The sequence below is a fragment of the Canis lupus genome, chromosome 25, assembly GCF_011100685.1.
Source record: "Canis lupus familiaris isolate Mischka breed German Shepherd chromosome 25, alternate assembly UU_Cfam_GSD_1.0, whole genome shotgun sequence".
Classification (NCBI taxonomy): Eukaryota; Metazoa; Chordata; class Mammalia; order Carnivora; family Canidae; genus Canis; species Canis lupus.
Window position 1 is genome coordinate 7,236,529 of NC_049246.1, and position 25,346 is coordinate 7,261,874.

Genomic DNA, 25,346 nt, shown 5'->3' on the forward strand with positions numbered 1-25,346 from the left:
AATAAACACTACTTACTATAAAGCATGTTAAAAGGTAATAAGTGATACAGAAAATACAGAACAATAAAAGACAGCCTGAGTGCCAAGGGCAGGAGATGCATTTTCTTGGTGGTGCTCACAAGAATCTTTCATTATTTTGCCGTTAAACATGTTGTGGTGTTAATCTTCATTTTACATCTTTGTAGGGCAAAATCCATATGTGTTCTCACTGAGCAAGAATCATTTCCATTAACATCTACCCTCACAGAATTTAAAATACCCTAATCCATAGTAAATAACAAATCAAGCAAAGGCATACTCCCCTCTACACCCCCAGAAAATCAGAATCAGAGAATGGGATTAACCCAAGCAGATTAGCTTCTGGCCTCAGCTCAGGAAGGCACCTCATCTTTCTGCCCCATTTCTGTGTCTATGGAAATTTTTTTACAGACTCCCTTTGTGATCCTCAAAGATTATACTTTATCTGCACACACACCCTGCTATATAAAAGCTGCTCTCCTTGGGCATTGGTCAGATTCATTTATAAATGTTCTTCACGGGATATAAATTAACACTTGGCCCTACAGTGTCAAGCAACTGCTAAATCTCTAGCTTCTGTCTGGGGATGGTGCAGGAAATCAAAGATTGTATTTTCAACAGCCACTATTATGCCAGAGGGATTTTGTTTGTTTGCTTATTGTATTTTGTTTTTTAATTGCTCTTATAGGATCTTCTCTTCTGAAGCTAAAAACCAAACCCCTAAAATCCTTCTCCACACATTTCATTTGCAGTACCTATAAATTTAGGGAGCTCTTCTTCCACTAGACCCCCCTCCAGGAAGTACTTCTGGAGTCAGGAAGTAGGTCTCTACTCCCCCAAAGGCCAGGTCGCTAGGAGAAGCAGTTTTAGATGGGGTGGTCAGGCCATGCATCATTCAAGAAGGTGGCTTCTGAGCATAGGCTTAAAACAGGTGAGGATGTTGGTTCTATGGATTGGGGCATCAGGTGGGATGGGGAGAACATTCTAGGCAGGGAGGAGAGGCAGAAGAAAAAAGTTCCTAAGGCACAACAGCAGAACCTTCTGCACCACTGGAAGACAGTGAGGGAGGGGCAGGGGGTGAGTTAAGGCCAAATGTGGCACACACCTGCAAGGATGTTTCCAGGAGGAGGAACTAGGGCAGTAATACCCAATTGATCTAACCACCTCCCCCCACCTCATGACGAAAGGGAAAATTTAAAGGGGATTAAACATGAAAGGAAGAGAAAAGAAGCTTTTTAATAAAATTCTAAATGCCATATTTTTTACTCCCCCTCTCCCTCGTTTCTCACAGATGAGCAATAAACACACAGTTTCTGCTATAACTCCTCCTGAGAGATTGTTTGCTTCCTTCCATTTTTCAGAAATTAGAATTGCAAAGGAAAATAAAATAAGAGCCCTGAACCGAAAGGCGCTTTTTCATAACTATTATTTGTGTTATCGTTATTTCACTGAACAAGTATTTACACGTCGGGCAAGGGATGCAGAGCGTACAGCATGGGATCAGAGCCCAGGTATGCAGAACGATCGTGACACAAGATTGAAAATGAAAGGGCCACCAGAAGGAGTTTTTATTTATTTATTTATTTATTTATTTATTTATTTATTTGTTTGTGTATTTATTTATTTTATTTTTTATTTTTTTTGAGAAGGAGTTTTTTAAAAGAAAATACAATGGGGCTTCAGGGAAAAGAAAGACTCCTTCGTGTGGAGAGGTCTTCGCGTAGGAGGTAATTTCCAGGCCATCTGTGGAAAGATGTGCAGGTCGAGGTGATGGAACAAGACATCTGAGACAGAGCACTGTGAGCGGAAAGCCAGCAAAGCTGTGGCAGCTCTCGGTTTTGAAAGTGGAACTTGCCCCAAGGTCCTCTACAACCGTGACCTTGCCACGCCTCCCCGGAGGGGTCTGTGTTCCCTCCTCTGGACTCTGGCGGTGGTGACTGATCAGACACAAGTGAAGCTGCGTGACACCACTTCCTTCTCGTTGATTCCCTTGGAGGTGCTTGTCTGCACCGACAGCCAATCATGCCAGAGCCCAGCCCTCCCAAAGCTTAAATGACTGCAAGGACATCTTCCTTGATCCTCACCCACCGTCGGTATTACATAGCAATAAGAAGTGGAACAGATAGATGCGGTTTAGAGTTTTTCTTTTTAAATATGAGTCCTGGTGAGTCTCTAGATGTTAATGAAGGTAGAAGCCACTGATGAGAATTTAGGATCACATTCTTCTCCATTTCAGAGGCTAATATGTGGACAAGGAGGGAACTTACTCTTGGTGTAGGCATTCAGTAGCACACCTGCGGCTGAAACTGTGCCGGGTCGGAGGCAGCGTGGAATCATGGAATGTACATTGGGAATGTTCAGGAAAGCAGATCCCAGTTCCAACCCCTGGCAGCCATAGGAAAGTCAGCTAACTCTCTGAGCCCCTCTACTAATTTACCTGCCCCCCAAAATACACAGATGCATTTTAGAATCTATAAGCATTAGTCAGTGGTACAGGTTTTTTTAAAAAAAACTTATTTTAATTACATAAATTCATTCACGTAATTTAAAGTCAAATTGTACCAAAGGCTTGCCATGAAATAGTATTTTCTCCACTCCCTCTCAAACTCCCTCTCCTGCACCCTGCAGATGACCACATTTAACTTTTAGCTGGGGTTTTTTTTTTTCTAGTAATTACCATCATATTCTTAAATAATATGCTTATTTCAAAATTTAATAATGCATCATGTTAATGCAAAGATAGTTCTTTCACATTCCCCAATTTTCTTCCCTTATCCTCCCAAATGTCTGTTTGTATTTACATCAAGGTTCTTATATAAAAATTGTTCATTGCAAAGCCAAATACAACACTAATAACATCCTCTCCCCACTCCACCCTCTTTTTCAGAAAGCTCTTTACTTACCCTCAAATAAATAACCACCTCATTAAACTTGTAAAATACTCCATGTGTTTTAATGCTTTCATGATTCTCCATCTTATTCACCACCACACCACCTGTTCTATTGAGTACTTCCTTCACCTGCTCTGCTAGACCTTTCCATCTTCCTGGTTCCATCTGGATAAAATGCTGTCTAGAGCTGCTCTTGTCCTAAGATTTTTCTCTGTTTTTCATGAATTGGAACCATACTCTTTTGGATCCAATTTCTTCCTATTATTTGCCCTGTAATTTTGCTGGTGCATACTTTCCATTAGCGTCTTAGGACAGATTACATTGAAGGTAAGCTTTCTAAATCCCTACATAACTGTGCATTCATTGTTCTAGGAACTCAGTAGGATCTTTAAAGCTGAAGGCTCACGTTTAGTCCTGGGGCATATTCTTATATTATTTCTTTAATAATTTCCTGCCCTCTGCTTCCATATATTTCTTTTTGGAACTTCTCTTAGTCTAATGTTGAACTGTCGTACTTGATTTTTTCAATCTTTTTCCCCTGCCTTTAATACTTCCATTTCTTTGTCATTTTGCATTACTTTGCAGTCATTTCCCTTACTTTACCCTTCAAACTTTTCACTAAATTACAATCATATTGTTAATTTCTTTAATATTGTTTTTTTTTCAGTGTGTGTATATTTAATTTCCTGCACAATCTGTTTTTCCTGGTTTGCTTTTCCTGTTTATTTATTTTATTCTGTTTCATGTTGAGCACCTTCTTCAAATAATATTTTTTGATGCTTGGCTGTCTATTCATATTTAAGAGAAAAATACTTAAAAACTGGTAATACTTAAAAACGTATGGGATCACCTTATAAAGAGCAAGCTATACCCAAAGCTGATTGGCCAGGAAGCCAGACATTTCATTAGGGGACCATCTGAAAAGTCAGTGAATGAGAGCTATACTTTGGGAGCCATTCAAAGTCTTTCAAAGAAGGGAGAAAAAAAAGATGCTACCTGCTTACAGAGTGAAGAGGTGATGAGGAGTTTGTAGATACAATTCCACTTGAGCCCCTCTGTTCATCTCTGTGTCTACCCCCTGCTCTTTGCTCCCCAAAGTTCCACCTCCCTCTCTTTCAAATTCTCCCAAAAGTAAACCTTCTGTCCCAGGCCTGGGAGTGGGGGCAGGGTGTGAACATTCTCTATGATCGTAGATTATCTAATGACTTGACAAAAACCTATTTACGTCATTGAATAAAATCAGTTTAAGTGGATACCCAATTATGTATTTAATATTGCAGGATGTAACACCTGGCACTCACTACCAAATCCATACATTAGGGAGCATTATGCTCAAAAATCCACTTCTCTGGGGGCACCTGGGTGGCTCAGTTGGCTAAGCATCTGCCTTCAGCTTAGGCCATGATCCTGGGATCCAGGGATTGAGTCCTACATCAGGCTCCCTGCTCAGCGGGGTGCCTGCTTCTCCCTCTCCCTCTATTGCTCCCCCTCACTTGTGCTCGCTGTCTCTCCTGCTTGCTCTCTCTCTCAAATAAATAAACAAAATCTTAAAAAAAAAAAAAAAGAAATCTTCGTCTCCAACTTCTGTAATCACTTCATGTGGGGAAATCCCATGGTCTGTGAGCAGCACTGCAGAGAGAGGTGAAACCTGGTGAAGACTCCAGCCCTGATGGAGAACTTCAGGCAGGTCATGATGGACCAGACATGCTGGAGGCTTTAGGGTCATGACTCTCGCAAGGCTTGCAGATGACCCAGATGCTGTAGGTCAGAGGTTATGGACTCAAAATCCATAGAAAAGATTTGTTTGGTCCTTGTCATACTTAAAAAATTTTTTGAGACAACCTTTAAAATAGGAAATTTCACGCAAAATTCTGAATTTCCAACTTCTTTTGAAATCACAGAGGATCTGCCAGGACCATGCTTCATCTCTCCTGACAGGGATTTGGCTGGGGCAAATGTTCACTAAAGGCCATGAGCTTTCCTACTCCTGGCCCACTTCACCCAATTAAAACAACCGTTTTACCCCTGTTAGACATTATACTTTGCAGCCACCCGGCAGATCATGAATTTATCAAGATACCAAACCATGTATGATTCTGAGCTTCCTCAGAGAACTGTATTTATATGGGGGCACCTGGGTGGCTCAGTCGGTTAAGTGTCTGCCTTCCGCTCAGGTCATGATCCCAGGGTCCTGGGATCCAGCCCCATATCAGGCTCCCTGCTCAGCATCAAGTCTGCTTCTCCCTTTCCCTCTGCCCCTCCCTCCAGCTCATTCTCTCTCTCTCAACTAAATAAAGAAAATTTTTTAAAAAAAGAAATAACTATATCTATATGTAATAAAATCCAAGATTACAAACTGCATATGTTAGTTGTGTTGTAGGTACGGGCACTCAATAAAATTTAATTGATTAAATTTACTTATATAAAGACATATATTTCTAAAATCAGTTTATTACCCCAACATGACAAAGTTGATATGGAAATCAACACTGTATTCTGAGGTCATAGACTCTGATTATTTCAAGTCTCTGACTTCCTGAATCCACTACACCTGTTGGGTCTCCTTGATTTTACTGTCACCAGCATTTTTGAGTCTGTTACCTCTTGCCCTGTATTGTATCTATCCTCAGACTATTCTTGAACTTGGGTTTCTAATTACTGCAAGAGGAAAGCACATCAGGAGTCTGCATGCCATTCGAAATTCATCATCTCCAAGAGAGGCTGAGCAAAAGAATTTACAGTTATGATCATGAAACATCCATCAGTTACTTTGAGAAATCATGGAAAATATGATGCTTGAAGAATGAACATTTTCTTAATTTTAAAGGGGATGAAAATGGGGATTTCAGAAATAATAGACTCAGGACTGAAGGTATATAATGGCTTAATAAAATTACATCAGCGCCGAGGAAGAGAACGTAAGGGGGAAACAACATGGATTCATAACATAAGGCTGCCCAACTAGCCTCACACTATTTTTATTGTGTTGTGTATCTTACCTAGGAATACAATAGGAGTCTAGGAATCTCTCTGTGTAGCCATTTTGACAATTGCCAGACCTCCTTGTGATATTCTTGGGGTCAAAAAAGAAGAAAAGTAGGATATATATATATATATATATATATATATATATATATATATATATACACTATATGCCACATACTGTCTGCTTGCATATTTGATGCTGGAAAGCTATATTTTAAAAGTAGTCATTGATTAAACAAAAATTTACTGGTTCTTACTGTCAAACACTGACAGATGTTTGCAACAGTGATTAATAGATGTCCCGCTGAGAGAAGGTGACTAACAACATTCCACAGAATTTACTCACAGTTTTATTTCTTTTCAACGTTTTTATCATCAAAAGGATGAAAATTCGCAAAGGATTAATCTGAAAATTTGGAAATGCTGCAAAGCTTGCTTCAAAAAGAGTTCTACAGACTGAAATGCTGTAAATATGTGCTGTAACTAACAAAGTTTAAAGTGATGATAAAATATTTTTTTTTTATTTTTATGCAACTTATAACAACAATCACAGTTCCCTGCCCTACTCTTTCCCCAATCTCCCCAGTTGCCCTTTGCAAAGGTATACACCGGTTGACTATTACGGCTTTTGAAACTTCTACATTTCCATACTTCCATACTTTAGACAGTATCCATTGACTTCCTGTTATGGTAGGTGAGGACTTAGCTCTCTTATACAGCTAATTCAGCTCTACAGCAGGTTTTGGTTTGAATAATTAATCTTCCATACTGACATTGTTCTGCCAACATGACTATTACTCACAGCTGGACTTTGTAACATGGTAATTAAGACTAGGTTTTCTTTCTTATTTTTGTCTTCCTTAAAGTTAATAATTGCATTGCTTTTTCATTTCATTGGTTTTCTTTGTGGCTTATTCTCCCCACGCTTTCCAATAGACTGTCAGCATACATTTCCACAAGCTCACATCAGCCTCCAATATTTTTCTTGAAGACACACTTCCAGAATTTTCTCCTCTTCTGGAATGGTTGCTCTTAGTTCTGCTGCACAATTGACTTTCTAGGTCTACAATTCATCATTGCGTTCCGGGGTTAGACCTAATATTTTGTCTTCTTCCTTCTTCTTTCTTGTCTCCATTATGTTCTTCATAAAGGGTTCATGTAAGATTTATTTTTTGAGACTTTGAATATCCTGAAATCTCATTATTTTACCTTCCTCAATGGTTGGTAGTTAAATAAATATCAAATTCTGGTTGGAAATAAATATTTTTAAAAATTCTGTTTGGATGAGAGACACCTAATTCTGGGAAATGAACAAGGGGTAGTGGAAAGAGAGGTGAGCGGGGGGGGGGGGTGTTGGGGTGACTGGGTGATGGGCACTGAGGGAGGCACTTGGTGGGATTAGCACGGGGTGTTATGCTAAATGTTGGCAAATTGAACTCCAATAAAAAAAATTTTTTTGATTAAAAAAATAAAAAAATAAAATTCTGTTTGGAAATAATTTCCATTCCCTTCTTCTGAATGGCATTCCTTACTGGTGTTGTGGAAGCCATGAAAATGCACTCCTCAGTTCTCCTGCCTAATTAGTGACACCAGTTGCTGTCCTTCTGGACCCTCTACTTCACTGGCCCTGAGGTCATGCTTGTCACAGACTACTCTCCCTTATGACTGACCATGGCAGGGGTACTAATGCAGACCCATTTCTGCAGGACACTGACTCCTTCAATAAGCAATCTTGGCTCAAGGGCTTCTCATTGGCCTGGCTGGATCTTTCTTAGACCTGTACTGCCATTTGAGACTCTTCCCTGCCAAACCTGTTTCTTGCCCACTTTCTTTCACAGGTGTTAGACATGGGTCATGGTCTAAAGGCTCTGCCTTCTGTGGCTCCTTCCTCTTTATCCTTCACAGTTGTTTCCTTCAATAAATGTTTTGCACATCTAATCCTGTCTTGACATTTGCATCTCAGAAGACCTAAACAAACACAAGTCGGGTTTCACTTCCTGGAAGGCAAAGAAAATGCCATTCTGAGTGATATTTAGGGGGTGGATAAATTCCTGGCACAAGATGGTGTCCTGACTGCCAAATATTTCACCAGCAGAACCTGGGGAAATGTCCTGGTGGAGGTGAATGACATTGCAGGTGCAATGATCCAGGCATCCCAATGCCTACAAGGAGAAGGGGACTGATTCGTTCCTGCTGTATTGTGCTGAGACATTGCAGAGAGATCATGAGAAATCATAAGCCTTTAATAAGCAGTCAAAGACTCAATATGAGAGCCAGAGGGTCTCACTGGTAGCTCACAAAGAGATCATTATCTCCTGCAATGGAAGTATACGTACAACTTAGCCTCAGATCCAGGACCTGGTAGAGATGCAGAACTCCAGAGATGTTTAAATGCTCAACCAAGGTAGGTCTGTTATACCAGGATCAGAGCCCTGGTTGGAAAACCTAAGACTCTGAAACATGGGAAGTAGTTGCTGGGATTTTCAGAGTCTTTGGAACCCATGGAGACTACAAAGGTCGCCTGAGCTGCCTTAGTTAGAGGCAGCACTTCCCTACACTGAAGAGGCCTCACTCTTCAAAGGCAGCAGTGCCTCCCTCAGGAGCCAACAGGCCACTAACTAGGGTGAAATCCTGGGGTTAAAACCTAGAGACAGCTGGGCCTGACAGAGGAAGAAAGACATTATATCCCAAAGTAGCTTCAAGATTTAGAATGTACTGGCAGGAGCCCAAGAAGTACCACTGGGAATGAAGGCCCTTGACTAAGGGACTAGAATATAAGGCAGGACAGGACAGAATTCATTAACTACGGGGGTAGTTTCTCCAAAAATGTGTGTTAATGCTCTGGCAAGGAGCTCAGAGATAGGGAAAACCTGCCACTAGAATGGCTCTGAGAAGCCTAGAAAAAGTTATGGCCCACATTGAGTGGACAGAAATGCTTGAGCTTCCCTGACAGCTGATAGAGGAAGAAATGCAAGAAGCTGGGAGAAGTAGGCATGCTGGAATGACTATGTTATGTAGGGCCAAATAATCCACTAGAGTTCTGTGTCTCATATGAGCACTAGAAGGAGTTACACCATTCACCAGTGCCATCAGGAATATGCTAGTGAGGGGGCACCAGCATCACTCAGAAATTTAGTGGGGGCACTTCTCTGCAGGCCATGGCTGACAGTGGGAGAGGCCATCACAGAGCTGGGCTTGTTACCATCCATGGAGGCCATGAGTCTAGTGAACATCTGTCACCACACAGAGTCACAGTTCTTTTTCTTCTGATGAGAACTTTTAAAATCTACTCTCTTAGCAATTTTCAAATATACAAAAGTGTTATGAACTATAGTCGCCATGCTGTACACTCCATTCCATGACTTACCGGGCAACTAGAAGTTTGTATCTTTTGACTGAGGCTTTTTGTTTGTGTGTTTGTTTTTAGCTTTTTCTCCCTGTATAGCCTCAGTTTCTTTAAGTTTCCTTCCAAAATAGTTGATTTTGTTGTTGTTTCCTTATTTGTATGGTTCTCAATCTCTCGTGTTAGAGGCCTTTCTCAGATGTCTGTTGATCTTTGATCTTCTACTCATATTTAAGAAGGAGAAATAAAGAACCTGATTGGAAGGTCTGAGCGTGTGGGTGGGGTTTGCTGACTCTGAGCATCACTGTAGAGGGATCTGTCTCCACCAGCTATTGTGGAATTGGTAGGATCGGCATCTTAGGTCCTTCCACATGAGCTCATCAGATTCCCTAGAGAAGACTCTTCTATCACTACTTGGGGAGTAAGCCACACTGCCAGCATTCTCAGAGCCTGATGGGTGAAGAGGGTGGGCATGGGGCTGGGGACCTGGAGGTGTCTCAGCTTTCAGCTGCATATGTTTATTTAATCCTTGTTATCAGTAGAGTGCTCATGCCCTCAAATGAGACTGATGTCCCTTAGCCTAGACACTTTCCATTCTATACTCTCGAAAAAAAGTAACCTCTAGTTTTCTCCTCAACGGAGAAAGAGCAGATGCCCAGCAGTGAGGAGAAGGGGGTGATCTTGAAATGTAGTTCTTTCTTAAACAGTTTTCAACCAATTCTTATGTGAGCACTTCCTTTCCCTCCAGTTCCAGAATATCTGGTCTTGCTACTCTCAGAGCTTCTTGAAAATCCTGCAATTTGTTCTTGGCTTCTCCCACTACCAACTTAACAGTCTGCCTTCTTGTGTCTGCTCAGTCAATAACACTTGTCCATCTGCTTTTCAGCTCTTAAAGCTTTGCTGCTACTTTGCTTTCTCCACTATGGGTCTTTCTCCACCTCCCTTCCTTCTTCTCTCCCACCCTCTTTTCTTCCTCCACCTTCTTTCTTTAAGTTTCTTTACCACAGTTTGACAGGGTCTCAAGAGAGAAAAGAAAACCTTAATGGGTAAATTCAATCCACCTCCTTTTCCCAGAAATACTATTATTTCTCCCTTGCAAAAGTAATACATTTTGCTTATGGAAAAATTAGAAAGTCCAGATAACCAGAAAGAAAAAAAATCATCTGTAAACCACCATCTAGAAACTTTTTTCCTTTACCAGTTTGTGTGTGTGTGGCGGGGGGTGGAGGTGGGGTGGGGGGGGTGCACTCTTTTATTCCTGAAACAAACATTCTGCATGCTCCCTCTCTCTGAGCCTTGTGAAGCTCTGGACATAAAATAAAAAGTGAGCTAAACATGGTTCCTGGCATCTCAAAGCTGAGATCTGTCAAGGGAAGACAAACATTTCAATAAAATGGGCTAAATATCATTAAAGGAGTAGTACAGGATTTTACGGCAGGAGAAAGAAGGAGTATCAAATCTAGGTTTGGGCATGTCAGGAGGGGGCTAGAGAGAGTCTCACACTGCCCAGGAACTGTAAAGTGCTGACTACGTAGTCACACTTATTTATCAGCTGAGATGTTTAAGAAGCATCACATAACTGGGATTTTTCTCTTAACAACATACCATGTGCAACTTTTTAACCACCCTACATCAACTTTTTTTTTAAGATTTTATTATTTATTCATGAGAGACACAGGGAGAGAGGAAGAGACACAGGCAGAGGGAGAACCAGGCTCCTCATGAGGAGCCCATTGCAGGATTTGATCCCAGGACCCTGGGATCATGCCCTGAGCCACCCAGGCATCCCCTACATCAACTTTTTAATAGCTAAATACCATTCCACTGCACACGTGTACAGCTATTACTTTAATTGATCATCTTAATATATTTAATTTCCAATTTTTGAGAATTATCCACCATCTGTGGTAACCCTCTTCGTACCTTTGCACATTGAAGATGAAATTTACTGAGATTAAAAGTTCAAAAATAAGGGCGCCTGGGTGGCTCAGTGGGTTAAGTGTCTGCCTTTGGCTCAAGTCATGATCCCAGACTCCTGGGATCCAGCCCCACGTTGGGCTCCCTGCTCAGCGGGGAGCCTGCTTCTCCTTCTCCCTGCTCTCTCTCTCTCTCTCTCTCTCTCACTCTCTCATAAATAAATAAATAAATAAATAAATAAATAAATAAATAAATAAAACAAAACGTTCAAAGGTAAACAACAAAAGGTGATTTCAAGAGAGATCTGGCTCAACAGCAACTCACATGGGGAAACATTAAAAAGCCTGAGAAGGGGTGGCCCAGGTAGCTCAGCGGTTTAGCGCTCCCTCCAGCCCAGGGCCTGATCCTGGAGACCCGAATTCGAGTCCCACGTCAGGCTCCCTGCATGGAGCCTGCTTCTCCCTCTGCCTGTGTCTCTGCCTCTCTCTCTCTCTCTCTCTGTGTCACTCATGAATAAATAAAATCTTAAAAAAAAAAAAAAGACACCTTGAAAAATTCTAGGTTGTTTCCAGCTTCTCTCCCTCCCTTTCCCCTGATGCTTCAGGCATTCCAAGTCCTGCCCCTGTAGGGGGAATGGTTACCTCTCTCAGCTGTCCTGACTGCCTGCTGCTTTCCTAGAATGCCACAGGCCCCTCCCCCCCTCCCCTCCCGCTCTCCCGACACCCCCCCCCCCCCCCCCCCCCCCCCCCCCCGCCGCCCCGCTCTGTGTTGGGTGCCTGCACTCCAGCCCACACCTATTTTTGTAAATGAAGCTATCCCAGGACCCTGCTGGGCCCATTCAGTCCCTCGTTGCTGATGGTGTGGACACACACTGCATGACCTGCAAAGCCTAAAACCTAGCCCTCTGCTGAAAAGCCTGCCAGCCCCTGATCTCATCAGTATAGTTTTCCTTGACTGCCCCCCAAAATTCTTACTCATCCCCCCTTTCCTGGCACCCCCCACTCTTCCTGGTACTTATTATAATAAGGCGCTTAAGACATTTTAATATAATTATTTGACAACCATCTCTCCCCAACTCATCTGTAAGTGACATGAGGGCAGGGGTCTTACCTTATCTTTCTTTCTGTGGTGATGTGAGACCCACCAGCCTTAAACCACCAATCACTACCCCCAACCCCAGCCTCTTCTACAGCTGGGGCAAACTTGAAGACTCTGAGAGAGAAGTCTTTGGTCCTCCGTGGGTGCAGGGAGGCTTTGCAATGGAACCCTGGCCAGGAAGACTGGAAAGGGCGAGGCGGCTGGTTCACAGTAAACACAGTCCCTATTAGGTAAATATGAGGAAATGGATCTCTCACATAGGCCTAAGAGTGTGCTTTGAAAATATCCCTCCTCGACTTCTGCTCGACTTCAGACCATTTCAGGGAGGATGTACCTGAGCCCTGAGCAAACACCCTACCACTGTTGTTCCCATCTCTGCCAAGCCCCAGCAGAAAGGCCTGAGATTGAGTAAAGAGATGCCAACACCAGGAAAGAACTAGGGTCACTGATGGGGAAGGGGCTAGAGGGAAAGACTAAGTGCTAAGGAATCCAGAGAGAAGGGCGAGTCATGTAGGAAGGAGAAGGGGCATCCCCAACAGGCTTGCAGGGGCCTGGAAGTGAAGTACATTCTCTACCACCCTTACCTCCCCTGTGGGTTTGCAGGCATCCCCTAGACCTTACAAAAAAGAACCTGAAAATATAGCCAGGAGTCCCTATTCACTTCAGGATCCTGAGCCTGGAGACCTCGGGCAGCTTATGCTCAGTCATCTGCATCCATCTCCAAACCCCTGTTAAGGATGACGGGACAGAGACAGGCCCGATAGGTAACCCTAGACTGCTCTGCTTCTTGGAGACCATGACCCAGCCCCTACCCCCAGGAAATAGGAAGATCAACTTTTCCATCTCCTGCCTCATCTTTTCGTCGTCAGAAGATACAGAGGCCTCTCTAGGGTCATATTTGCATTCTCAGAATTCAACAGCATGCCTGCCTGCCACATAGTAGGCTCTCAGGAAGTGGGCCTTGGCTAAATGTCCAGCTCTCTATGATTCTTCTTGGGGCAGATGTTAGCATGAAGAGAAAATACTTAGGCAGAACAAAGTGGCCTTTTCAGACATTTGAAAGGCAGTCTCATCACAAAGCAGTTAGTTTTATTCTTTGAGGTTTGGAAAGGTCAAGACCCAACCAGGGTTGAGTCCTGTGCTAAAGCCCTGAAATGAAAGGCAGGCTTCCCATTCAATATCAAAGATAGAACTGAGTGTGTTACTTGGGAGGAGCAGAGTTCCTCTTGCTGCAAATAGTCAAGCAGAAGCTGGAAGATCCCATTAGGGTAACTGCAAGTGGTTTGTCCTGAGAAGAAATTTGATTGAGGATTATCCCGGGTCCCTTGTATTTCCAGCATTCTAATTATCAAATAAAGGTGCACTATAGGGACACCTGGGTAGCTCAGTGGTTGAGTATCTCTGCCTTTGGGTCAGACCGTGATCCTGGAGTCCTGGGATCGAGTCCTGTATCAGGCTCCTTCTGAAGCAGGAGCCTGCTTCTCCCTCTGCCTATGTCTCTGCCTCTTTGTGTCTCTCATGAATAAATACATAAAAACTTTTTGTTTTAAATGTGCACTATAGACATGGAAATAGTATTTGCTTAACCGTTGTATTTAAACTTACTGTATATCACTGCTTTGTTTATTTTGAGTATTTTATCAAACCACAAAGATAATGGTTCATGGATGATGTTCTGTCATCCATACTTCAAACCATAATGTTATTAATAAAAAATCTATTCAGACCGAGACCACAAAAGTTCACTAAAGGTTTATCTTTAGTTTAGTCAATATATCAAATTGCTGCAGTCGTAAACTTAAGTATATTTCTTTTAAACACCAAGCTCGGTTCAACAGAGTAAGTTGGTAATGTGCTTTATGAAAATAAAGTATTTCAAAAATGATTTGAATAATCTTTGGTCAAATGCTATCGAAATAATTGCAAAGATTTCATTCCATTGAGTACTATAAGTTGCAAATGAAGAAGTGAAGCAACAATTTCTAAAATGTTTAATTCCTTTCTTCTAAATAGCTCAAGAGTACCATTTCCCAAGTGCTTTCACTTTTTTTATTATTACGATAAATCCATACTTCACCTTTGTAGAGCTCTTTACATTTTTCAAGACATGTTGACATTCATGATTTTGTTTTCCTTCTCACAATTTATCGGGGAGGTAGGCAGTATGGCAGAGATTGCTGGTTCTTCTGAACGATCTGTTCCCACCTGATTTCAACAGAATTGGATTTGCTACACTTCCAGTTGCACAGCGGGACATAATTCCCAGGTTCCTTACACCATGTGACTGAGTAGCTCGGCCAAGGGGACCTGAGTGGAAAGGACCATGCAGCCCTCCAGGTCAGGCACTCATGAGCCACAGTCTTCCCCTTCCCTCTTTCTCTGTCACCGGATGAAATGGTCTACTACTTGCCCAGGAAATGCACAAAGGTCATTACCTGTCTGGGCAAGACATTTTCCCCTGTTCTTCCTCACTGCTTTAAACTCTTCCCCAGATTTGTGTGAGAAAGCAGACTATAAGTATTCAACTAAGACGAAAGAAAAAAGGGGACACCTGGGTGGCTAAGTGGGTTAAGCCTCAGACTCTTGCTTGAGAATCAGGGTCGTGAACTCAAGTCCCGCACTGAGCTCCATGCTGGGTGTGGAGCCTACTTAATAAAGAAAGAAAAAAGATATACTGAAATAGAGATTATTTTACATCTACATTAATTCCTTCATTAGAATTTATATCAATTATATTCTTCCTTATCAAGGGCTGAGATAACCACTAAACATTAAAAAAATAATATGATATTATTGTCTATGACCTCAAGGAGTCACAAAAGAGTAAACAATCCATGCTGCCTGTTGTTATTACATGATGGGAATATTTGTGTCAAGCCTCTGAAGGCTAAGTAATGGTGTATAGTGATCTTTCACACTACTTTTGTATCCAGAATATATCAAGGTAGAGTATATAAAAAGGAAATTATCTGTTGAAGTATCTATTTACCTTATCAACACATATCTTACTTATCCTATAGGTATACTTATCTGTTTAAGTATGGATTACAAGTATAATTTAGCAGTTTCCTGAGAAGATGTGGATCCTGGAGGACAGTGACTATGTATTTTTACTCACCCACTCTTATCCTCCCAATAGGCATGTATTCCATTCTCCTCCTACACCTCAACTTTCCTTCATGCCTTAAAAAGATGACATTCATTGAAAGAAAGGCACATTTTGTACAGGTTAATTATAATAAAATTCTGGCTTAGAACAATCTTACTGTTTGAAAAATTAATATAACTCAGAAGGGTTCTATAAGCCAAAGCTATGACTAACTACATAGTCAGGTATACTGTTTTGCATTCATTCATTTTGTACTTAAGAAGTACGCATTGACATTATTCGAATGCTGAGTAGTTCGTATTTTCCCTCTTTTCTATTGACATTGCTAAACATTGCTATGATTTTGAAATTATTAGTCTTTTTTCCTATTCTTAAAATTTTTCTTGGACTTGACTGTAACCTTTAAAAAACGCAATGTTCAATCAGATATTCAAAGAAGAGTGAGTCAAGTGCCCTGGAAGATATTTTAACTATTTCTGATTAAACACACTAAGGAACTCAGTACTATTCTACAAAACACATTAACTTCCAACCAAGTTGATTTTTACATCTATGTACCAAATATATTTTAATGAGAGGAAAATTGGCAAAGTGCTTCCCAAAAGCATGTGGCATATACAATTTGAGCATGTATCTGGCAGATAAACTGCCTTCATTATTACTTGAGAAATGAAAAGTCATCCAGATGACAAAAGTCATGCTACTAAAGCCAGCCAGGAGACTTCCCCTACCTCCCATTCTGGAAACGTCTTCATAATATTGCACAGTGACTCTAATTTTTAATTGGTGGTTTTTACAATGGAATCATAAATCTGACGATGAACCTTAAATATTTACTGAAAATGTCAGATTCTGCTCCTTTATGCTTACTGATCTTTCTGGTTAGGATTTGGTACTTCCTGTCCCATTGGAAAGTGGCTAGAAAGATTGACAAAGAGAGTAAGAGCAAATCTTAGGAGCATCTGCTTATAAAAGCTATTAAATGGCCAGAAGCCACTTTCTGAGCACCTACCAAGGACATGGTGGCACTTTAGGATAGACGAAGTGAACATGGTTTCCTCACTGAAGGAATTGCCCAACCCAACCAGTAGAAAAGTGAAAGAAGGCAAATGGTTACATGAAGGAGGCCTGTGGTAGGAGGCATCAGAAATGAAGCACAGTGGGATTTCAGAGAAGGAAGAGATGGCAATCAGGTGTGGAGCCAAAGGGAATGCGTGAGCTGGTCATTGAAGGAAAGGTGGGATTTTTAATAAATAAAGGACTTTGTCTTGCTCACACATGATGATATAGCCTTGAGAATGCCCATCATGGCACACTGCAAGAAGCAAGGGCAGAGGCAAGGACATTAGGCAAGAGGCTATTCCAATGACCTAGGCAGAATCTGACAGGGACTTGGATCCGTGGCTGTAGATAAAAAAAAAAAAAAAAAAAAAAGTGGTTGGATTCTGGATACATTTTGAAGGTTAGATAGGGCTATAGAATTTGTTGATGGATGGAAAGTAAGATGTGAGAAAAAGGGAGGAGTTAAGGTTTCGGGCTAAGCCAACTGAAAGAGCAGAGTTGCCATAATGGAGATGAGAAGAACAAAGGTTTGCTTTTGGATGTGTTCAATATGGCGTGCCCATTGAGCATCTAAGTGGAGAAAGCAGTTGTCTCTCCAAGTCTGGAGCTCAGAGCACAAGTTCTGGCTAGAGACTCAAAACTTGGAATCATCAGGATCTAGAGTATTTCAAGAGTTCACTTGGAGTAAATCTAGTGAAGAGGCCCCTCGATGGAGCCCTGGGCCCTCTAACATCTACAGGCAAGGTGTGGAGAACACAGCAGTCACCAGTGAGCTGAGAGGGAAAGCAAGAAAGCCAAGTTGAGGAAATGTGTTGAGAAAAGAAAATAGTGTCTAGATATATGCCACAGAGAAAGGAACTAAGACACGAGCATTGATTTGAATGCATGGCCTGCTCAATACCAGTTGTGTCTGTACCATCCATTAGTGTCCAAAGATTTCTGTTTTCGTCCCACCTCCTCATGTGAAAAGCAGTGTCTTTTCCCACAGGTTCCCTTACAAGCGTTTGCAAGACTCTCATGTGGGAGGTCCACACGTATCTTCAACTGGGTCCTGGTCCTCTCAGAAACCCATGGTCAGAACAAAAACTCAGAACAAAAACTCCGGGGCTGGAATCACAATCTCAGGCCTTCAGTGCAAATTTTTCAGGGGATGTCAAGAATGACCTTCCCAGGGCTGTGAAGGCACAGCAGTCTCTCTTCAAGTCAAGAGAAAGGGTATGTCCTCTTTCTGGGTGATGCTCAGGTGAGCAAAGCAACGTGGGCTCCTAGAGCTCTGTGGGGGAAACCCTGCTTTTAGTTCTGTTTCTCCCTCTGTCTCTGTCCCTCTTTGGCTCTTTTACCCCCACACACAGACACACCTACACACACGGACTATTTTTTCAAGGTTTAGCTCAGTACCAGGACTCCAAAAGAACATGGAGGCCTCCATTTTGAGCAGAGCCCCCCATTATTCACCTTGCAGTTTGTTTGGCCTGCCTCCTGTCCTCCAGGCCATCAGACCATGATTATTGAATGGAGGCAGGGGAAGGGGAAAGTCTGGCTCGAATTCCCAGTAAGGGGTCTCCTTAGCCCACCTGTAAATTAGTGGCACAGAATGGGGCAGGGAAGAGGTGCTGGCCAGCTTCATCCTTCGTCATCATCAGATCCCCAAATGCAAAAGTATATGCTAGGGGTTTCGTGGCCTTGACAGCAATTTTCTAGGTCCTGGCTGAAATGTTCTATTACCAAAATCTGCAGCATATGTTTTATCTTTTCCAATAAGGTCAAAACTTCCCTACTTCCCTCTCCCTAACACATCCACTGAGAAAGAACACTGAAAATAGAAGGAAAATATCTCCTATGAAAAACTTAATATGCTTGATGACAAATGATCTCTTCACAGTATATAAGACTGACTGAATTCCAAACCAAAGAAATTTGAAAGCAAAATTAATATTTTACAGCATTTTGTTTGCAGCATCGGCAAAACCAAGTGTCCACCTGTTACTAATTTCTTATGAACACAAAGTCCACTCTGCTTCTGGGAAGGATGGTTAGTGTTTGTCAAGTTTTTTTGCGTAAACATACAAAAATATAACTGAAAAGTTCATCAGAGGGCCAAAAGTGGGAATAAGAATCCAAAGCCTGTTGACTATTCCAAATACCAGAGTTCCAGAAAGCTTCTACAGTCCCAACTCCTGATAAGTGAAATTATCATGAAAGTCACTGTAATAAAAATTGATGACTTTTGTATACATGCAGAGTTTATTACATGCACTCTAAAAACAGAACTTGTATGATTTAAATCTAAAGAAATGATTTTGTAAGGACACCTGGGTGGCTGTGGTTGAGCATCTGCCTTCGGTTCAGGGTGTGGTCCCAGAGTCCCATAATGGGGTCCCACATCGGGCTCCCCTCAAGAAGCCTGCTTCTCCCTCTGCCTATGTCTCTGCCTCTCTGTTTCTCTCGTGAATAAAGAAATAATATCTTTTTTTAAAAAAGCAGTGATTTTTCAGGGATGGTCTATTAGGTCCTCCAGCTGGTCCACAAATATCTTATTTGTTTCTGGTATGAACTAAAATTTGCCTATGTTTTCTTCAGAAGAGGGGCCAGTTCTTCCCATAACTTTTCTATCACTAACCATGAACAGGTGACGTTGAGGGTCTTCTGATTCCTCAAAAAAAAATTTTTGACAGACTGAAAAAGTTTCCTACCATAGCTTTAAAGTATCTTAATGAAAAAATATATATCAATCTGAAATAACAAGTTTTTTGGTCCAACAAATCCGACATTCTTCTATGAGCTGTGGTAGCAAACCGAATCTGACATACAATCAAATTTAGCCATTACTGCAACACTAGCAGCAGCTCAGAGCGCTGTGTCACCTCAATAACCCAGAGCTGTCCTACCTCAATTATCTATAGCTTCAATTAAAAGTGTATAGAAGTGGTTTTCATCTTGAATTCGTTCAAAATACGTGGCTTAATTCTCAATTTCAAATAGGTCTTCAGTAGGCTCACAAGTCACCAAAATACAGTACCAGAAGTTAGACATTTAAACATTTTTATTAAAATGTTTGCACATACACATAAAAAATCCTTTCTCTCCTGTACAAAACTGTACAAAATGTACCAACAACTGACATCATTATAAAGGAACCTGCAGATCAACGGGACCTAATCTTGAACACCAAGTGAAGGAGAAATAGGAGGAAGAATTATTTGAGAGACAACTTTATCATGGCTCATCAATAATGCCTGCTGTCAAAATGTATTAAGGCATCGCACAAGGGTGTCAACATCAGTTGTGTCAGGCTAATAATCTCATCTCTAAGGAATCCTGGAAGTTGGAGAAAGGGTCACGGAAATGCAGTTGTTGGAGGGCATACTCTAGATCGTCCCGTAGTCGTAGAAACAACTGTTTTTAGGGCTAGCTCTGTTTAAGATTGCATAAGGGGGTCTTCACACTCCTGATGATTAGTATGGTTGATGGATGCAGTTCTGCGTGCCACAGAAAGAACCTTGGAAGAGTTTAAGCCCGGCTCTCCAGGACATGCGATTCTGACACCTTTGAATTTGCTTCGGGTGTGCATGGGCCACACACGCAAAACAGATCTGATTGGATTAAACACTGAACTCCTGACATCTCCACAAACTCTAGCAGAGGGTCATGCTGTCTGCAAGGCTCCCTAACCTTGCAGTTTCTCTTGGCCACCCTCCTCAGTCTCCCCTTCCGGACTCTCAGGAAAGCGTCCCCTCCTTACCTGTAGGGCTTCCCCTACACCCAGAGAAGGGAGCTCCCCACCCCCTCGATTCCCAGCTGCTTGGCTTGCCAGGGCAGCCCCAGCGGCCCGGTTCCTCCCCCGGGAGCCTCCTCGGGTGGGTGGTCGAGGCTGGAGGCTGAGGCGCCCCGCGCCCCTGGCGTCCCGGGCCCCTCCCTCCCCGCGGGCCCTCCGCCTGGCCCCGAACTCACCAGGAGGAGGTTGTGCGCCACCAGGTACCCGAGCCGCGGGCTGCCCCGGACGCCGGGGGCCAGGCGCCCGGTGGCGTAGCCGTGCCAGGCCACCACGTAGGGGTTGTCGATGGTGATCCAGTACTTGACCTGGCCGCCGAAGTGGCGGAAGCAGAGCTCGGCGTAGTCCCTGAAGTGGTCGGCCAGCGCGCGGTGGGCCCAGCCGCCGTAGGCGTCCTGCAGGCGCTGGGGCAGGTCCCAGTGGTACAGGGTGACCACGGGCTGCACGCCCAGCTCCCGCAGCCGCTCCAGCAGCCGCCGGTAGTAGCGCAGCCCCTCGCGGTTGGGGGCGGCCGCGCTGCCGTTGGGGAGCACCCGCGCCCACGAGATGGAGAAGCGGTAGTGGGTGACCCCGAGCTCGCGCAGCCCCTCGGTGTCGCGGAAGACGTTGTTGTAGCCGTCGCTGGCCACGTCCCCGGTAGCGGGCGGGGACGGAGCCCGGGCGCCCGACGGCAGGCCGGCCGCGGGGGGCGCGCCGGGGGGCGCGGGGGGCCGGTGGGTGAAGGTGTCCCAGATGGACGCGCCCTTGCCGTGCTGCCGCCAGCCGCCCTCCGTCTGGTAGGCGGCGCTGCCCACCGCCCAGAGGAAGCCGTCGGGGAAGGTGTCGTGGAGGAGCCCGGCGGCCTCGGGGGCCGGAGGCTGCGCGAAGCGGGCCCAGGTCTGCGCCCCGTCGCCGGGCTCGGCGTGCAGCCGGCGGCCGCCCAGGGCCAGCAGCAGCAGCAGCAGCGGCGGCGGGGGCAGGGGCAGGGGCAGGGGCAGGGGCCCGGGCAGGGGCGGCGGCGGCCGCGGGCGGCGCGGCGGGGCGCGGGCAGGGCATGCTGCGCGGGAGCCGGGCGCTGGGGCCGCGCCGCACCCCTTTATGCCCGCGCCCCGCCGCGCCGCCCGCCCCCGCCGCCGCCGCCGCTCCCCGCCGGGCCCCGCTGGCAATAATTACCTGCGAGGCGGCGCCGCCCCCCGCGTCGGCGGCGGGGGCGCAGAGGGCGAGCGCGTCGGGACGTCGGAGCCCCCGCGCCCGTGCCTCCGCGCTCCCCGCCGGCCGCCGAGGGGCCTGGCGACGCCACCTGCCCTGCCCGTCCGCGCACCTGCGGGAGGAGCCGGGAGCCCGCGTCGGTCTGCGACGGGGGCGGCCCCCGGCTGCCCCGAGGGGCGCGGGGCGCGGGTTCTCGGGCTGCCCTCCCGGCTCTGCGGGCGGAGAAGCACCGGCCTTCGTCCCCGCCCCCACTCGGAGGCCCAAACAGTTCCACACGGACATTGCTGGATCCGATTCGGAACCGCATGAGATCCTTTGAGGACGGCGAGGTGGGGAGGGAGAGCCCGGGGAGCGGGGGCCGGAGGGACGGGGGGGGGGGGGTCTTGGGTCCCCCGGGGGGCTCTAGGTAAGATGCTCCCCCCGGGGAGCCGCCTGCTGGAGAAGGGGTGGGTGGTCCGGCCCCAGGCCCCAGGCCGGAAAGCCTTCAAGGAAGAACAAGGAGCTTGGGGGGCCTTGACACTTTGCTTTACAATCCCTCATACTGTTACCTTCTTCTTTTTTTTATCTTTTTTTTTTTTTTTTTAATGTTTATGATAGTCACAGAGAGAGAGAGGCAGAGACACAGGCAGAGGGAGAAGCAGGCTCCATGCACTGGGAGCCCGATGTGGGATTCGATCCCGGGTCTCCAGGATCGCGCCCTGGGCCAAAGGCAGGCGCCAAACCGCTGCGCCACCCAGGGATCCCTTCTAACCACTTCAAACTAGTATTTGTTCTTGAGTTAGGCCTTGCAGAATTACTTGCCCATGGCCCAGAGGAAGGGGAAGGTGACGTTTCATGTCAGGACCGGTTTTTGAGTTTCTTATTAAAAAAATAATGTGTTTTTAAAAAAGCACACACACAAAAACCAAAGTACCAAGGTTTCAACTTTGAAAAACTGTCATTCACCTTTTTTTATCCTTTTGCATCTGTTGTATGAGTAATCACGTTTTAGCCTTGAGCTCTGACTTAGCAACTAACTTATCTGTGCCACGCTGCGTTCGCAGCTGTGCCGGGAGCTCGAGGTCCCCAGGTCCCACCACTGCCACCTGTGCTAAGAAGGGAAAGGGGTAGAAGGATTTAGACTAAGCAACCACTCCCACTCACTACAACAAAAGGGATTCATGGTCAGAGAACCCTTTAAACAGAAGTTGCAGAGAGACACAGTATCTGTTTGAGGGTGTGTGTAGACTATGAGTAACTGATGTACATTGGGGGCGGGGGGCGGGGGGGGGGGGGAGCGGACAGCATGGGCCTCACCTTTGTGGGCTGGAGTGGAACAGTATCTTCCCCAGCCTTAGGAATCTCATCTGTAAAATGCAGGTGGCCATGTCCACCCTGCCATCTCAGAGGCCCATGAAATGCAAATGTAAAAATGTGCGCACAGATGACTCAGTCCTGGAAAGCACAGACAAATGTAAGATCTTGCTAGTATCCTTCCCTCCCTCTCTGGTACCACGTGCCTCACTCTTGGCACACCTGCCCCCTTGTGCCAAGTGATGAAGATCCTCACCGAGGTACATCTGTTCTTGTCAAAGGATCATCCTTGTGCTGTTTCTTACGTAAAAGCAATAAAGGTTTAAATGTTGCAGGCGCAGGTGTTTTTATTGATTTATTTTAAATGTAAGCACAACAAATGTATTTCAGTATTTTATTAAATATTCCCAACTCCAGCTAGCATATATTATCATGATTAGTCAGATTAAGCCATCAGACTGAAACAAGACATATTGCTATTCTCTTACATGTGGCATTTACATTTTTCAATAAATGTGAAATAGCAAACAGTGACACTTCAGCAATTAAAAAAATTATGCCACACAACTACACGGGCACACTTGCTTCCAGCTAAATTAAAAAGCTCCTATGTCTGCATACTGGATCACATTTCCCTTCTAGAGCTGAAGACTACAGTATTTGCTGCACTGTAGCTTATTAAGTTTCAATTAGAAATGCTTCACGGGTCTCATGGAAAATAGCTTAGACTTAAGTGTTAGTTTATTGATGTATGGTCTGTTTGCTCAGGACAGATTTTATCTATTACTATTTTTATTTAGCCAACAGTTAAAAAAAGAGGTTTTTGTTTTCGTTTTGAGTGGTGATTAAAAAGAAAGACCCAGTTGACTAAATGCTCACATTTGAAGTTCATCTTTCCTAAGCTGGACATCAGAGCTTCAGCATTTGCAGAGATATTCCCAGGTGATAGTCCATTTCACCCAATGATGAAGATTCTTGATCATTGAAGTAAGTTTATTTCTGGAACTTGCTGTTTTTTGAGGTTCTGTTCGTGGTTATTAAATTCTGGATTCCTGAAGTGTGAATAACTGCAGGTATTGTTCCTCATTTGTTCAGTTTTATTTTGGTTCTCGTCTTTCATAGCCACCCTCAGATTCTACAATGTGGGTTTCATTCAATGATTTTGTTCCCTGGGTAAATAAGAGAGTCATTACTTGCTGTGCTTTGACTATGAAGGTGAAGTTATTGATGCATCAAGGGAAGGAAAATTTTTAAATTTATTTACTGACTTCTGTCATGGTGACGATTTTCAACAACCTGAATAAAGGTGGTCCTCAGGCTGCTCATCATCCACATTCTTTCTCTAGTCCCTACTCAGCAGAGTTTCTCCTATGTGCTCCCGGGACCACCAGAGCCCTCCCCGGCCAAAGTAGCAGAAGGAAGTCCACTGACCAACATGGGCCCCAACACAACACCAACCCCACAAGCTCCCAGCTCACCGGCTGGTGACATTCAGCCTCTATGGGGAGGTACTGAGAGCATCACCGACAATCTCTCTGACCAACAACCATGGGCAAAGTAACCCTGAGAAGCCTAAGACTTCGGATCATAGGTGACAGCCCCTACCTTCAAAGACAACACTGGATTGGAGAAACAGTGTAAAGGCTGCTGATAAAAAAAAAATACACTGTTGAGCGTTCACAAATGACACATGAGAGTTGTTACAGGAATTCAGAAGGAAGGGAAGTTATCTTCTTTTGACTTGGATGGAAAGGTTTCACAGAGAAATGTGACAATATCTGGGGTTGAAAGAGTAAAATTTGGTAAAGAGTAAAAAAAGATCTACAGGCAAGGATAATAGAGAAGCAAAATATGGAAGAAAAAAGCATTCTCAGTATATATGTATTAAAAACACCTATTTACGCAGAGCAATCTCTATTGAGGCTAAAGAGGCAGTTACAGACTGGAGATTTGGGCCAGAAATTTTGATACTGGGATGATGGATAAGATGAAGGTATTCAAAAAGAGACAACTAAAAGCCAAAGGCTGAGTGTTGGTATAGGTCTCCATCTATGGGGGTCAGGGGTGGAGTAAGAAAGGAGAAAAAGAGAAAATAGGACCGACAGCGAAGTGCAAATCCCGGGAGCATGTGTTTTTCAAGCTCAGGAAAGGACTTCAAAAAGGAGAGGTGATGAGGGCATCTGGGTGGTTCAGTGGTTGAGCATCTGTCTTCTGCTAAGGTCATGATCCCAGAGTTCTGGGGTCGAGTCCTGCATCCGGCTCCCCACAGGGAGCCTGCTTCTCTCTCTGCCTATGTCTCTGCCTCTCTCTCTAGAGGTGTCTCTCATAAATTAAAAAAAAAATCTTAAAAAAGATAGGTGATCAAATTTGTTGAGAAAAGACAACTGATCTAGAAATTAGATCACTTGCTGACTTTGGAAACAAATTTTATTGAAGCTGTAGAGGGGGCTCAATCAAGCCTGTCTGCCGTGTGAAGCATCCGTGAGAGTTTCTGGGAGTTGAGGAGTTAAGGCTATCAGTACAGATGCATCTGAGATGTTGGCCAGTGTGGAAGGAATGTGAGAAGATGGTCACTTGAGGCATTTGCATGGCAGAGAGAAAAGTTTTCAAGGTGAGGAACTCTGCCCTTGTTTGTGCTCAGAGGAGGAAAGCTCAAGGAGAAGGAGAATT

At 44.4% G+C, this 25,346-nt stretch overlaps 1 protein-coding gene across 1 annotated transcript in view; it reads right to left on the reverse strand.

The window, feature by feature from the left end:
* The window catches only part of KL (klotho), a 46,403-nt gene extending 24,738 nt beyond the window's left edge, over window positions 1–21,665 (reverse strand). Inside the window, exons 1-2 of the mRNA XM_038574487.1 lie at window positions 21,348–21,665; window positions 20,375–21,139 (exon numbers count right to left, since the gene is read on the reverse strand). Coding sequence (XP_038430415.1) covers window positions 20,375–21,139; window positions 21,348–21,665 — 1,083 coding nt within the window. The remainder of the gene's footprint in view (window positions 1–20,374; window positions 21,140–21,347) is intronic.
* Window positions 21,666–25,346: the final 3,681 nt, after the last annotated feature.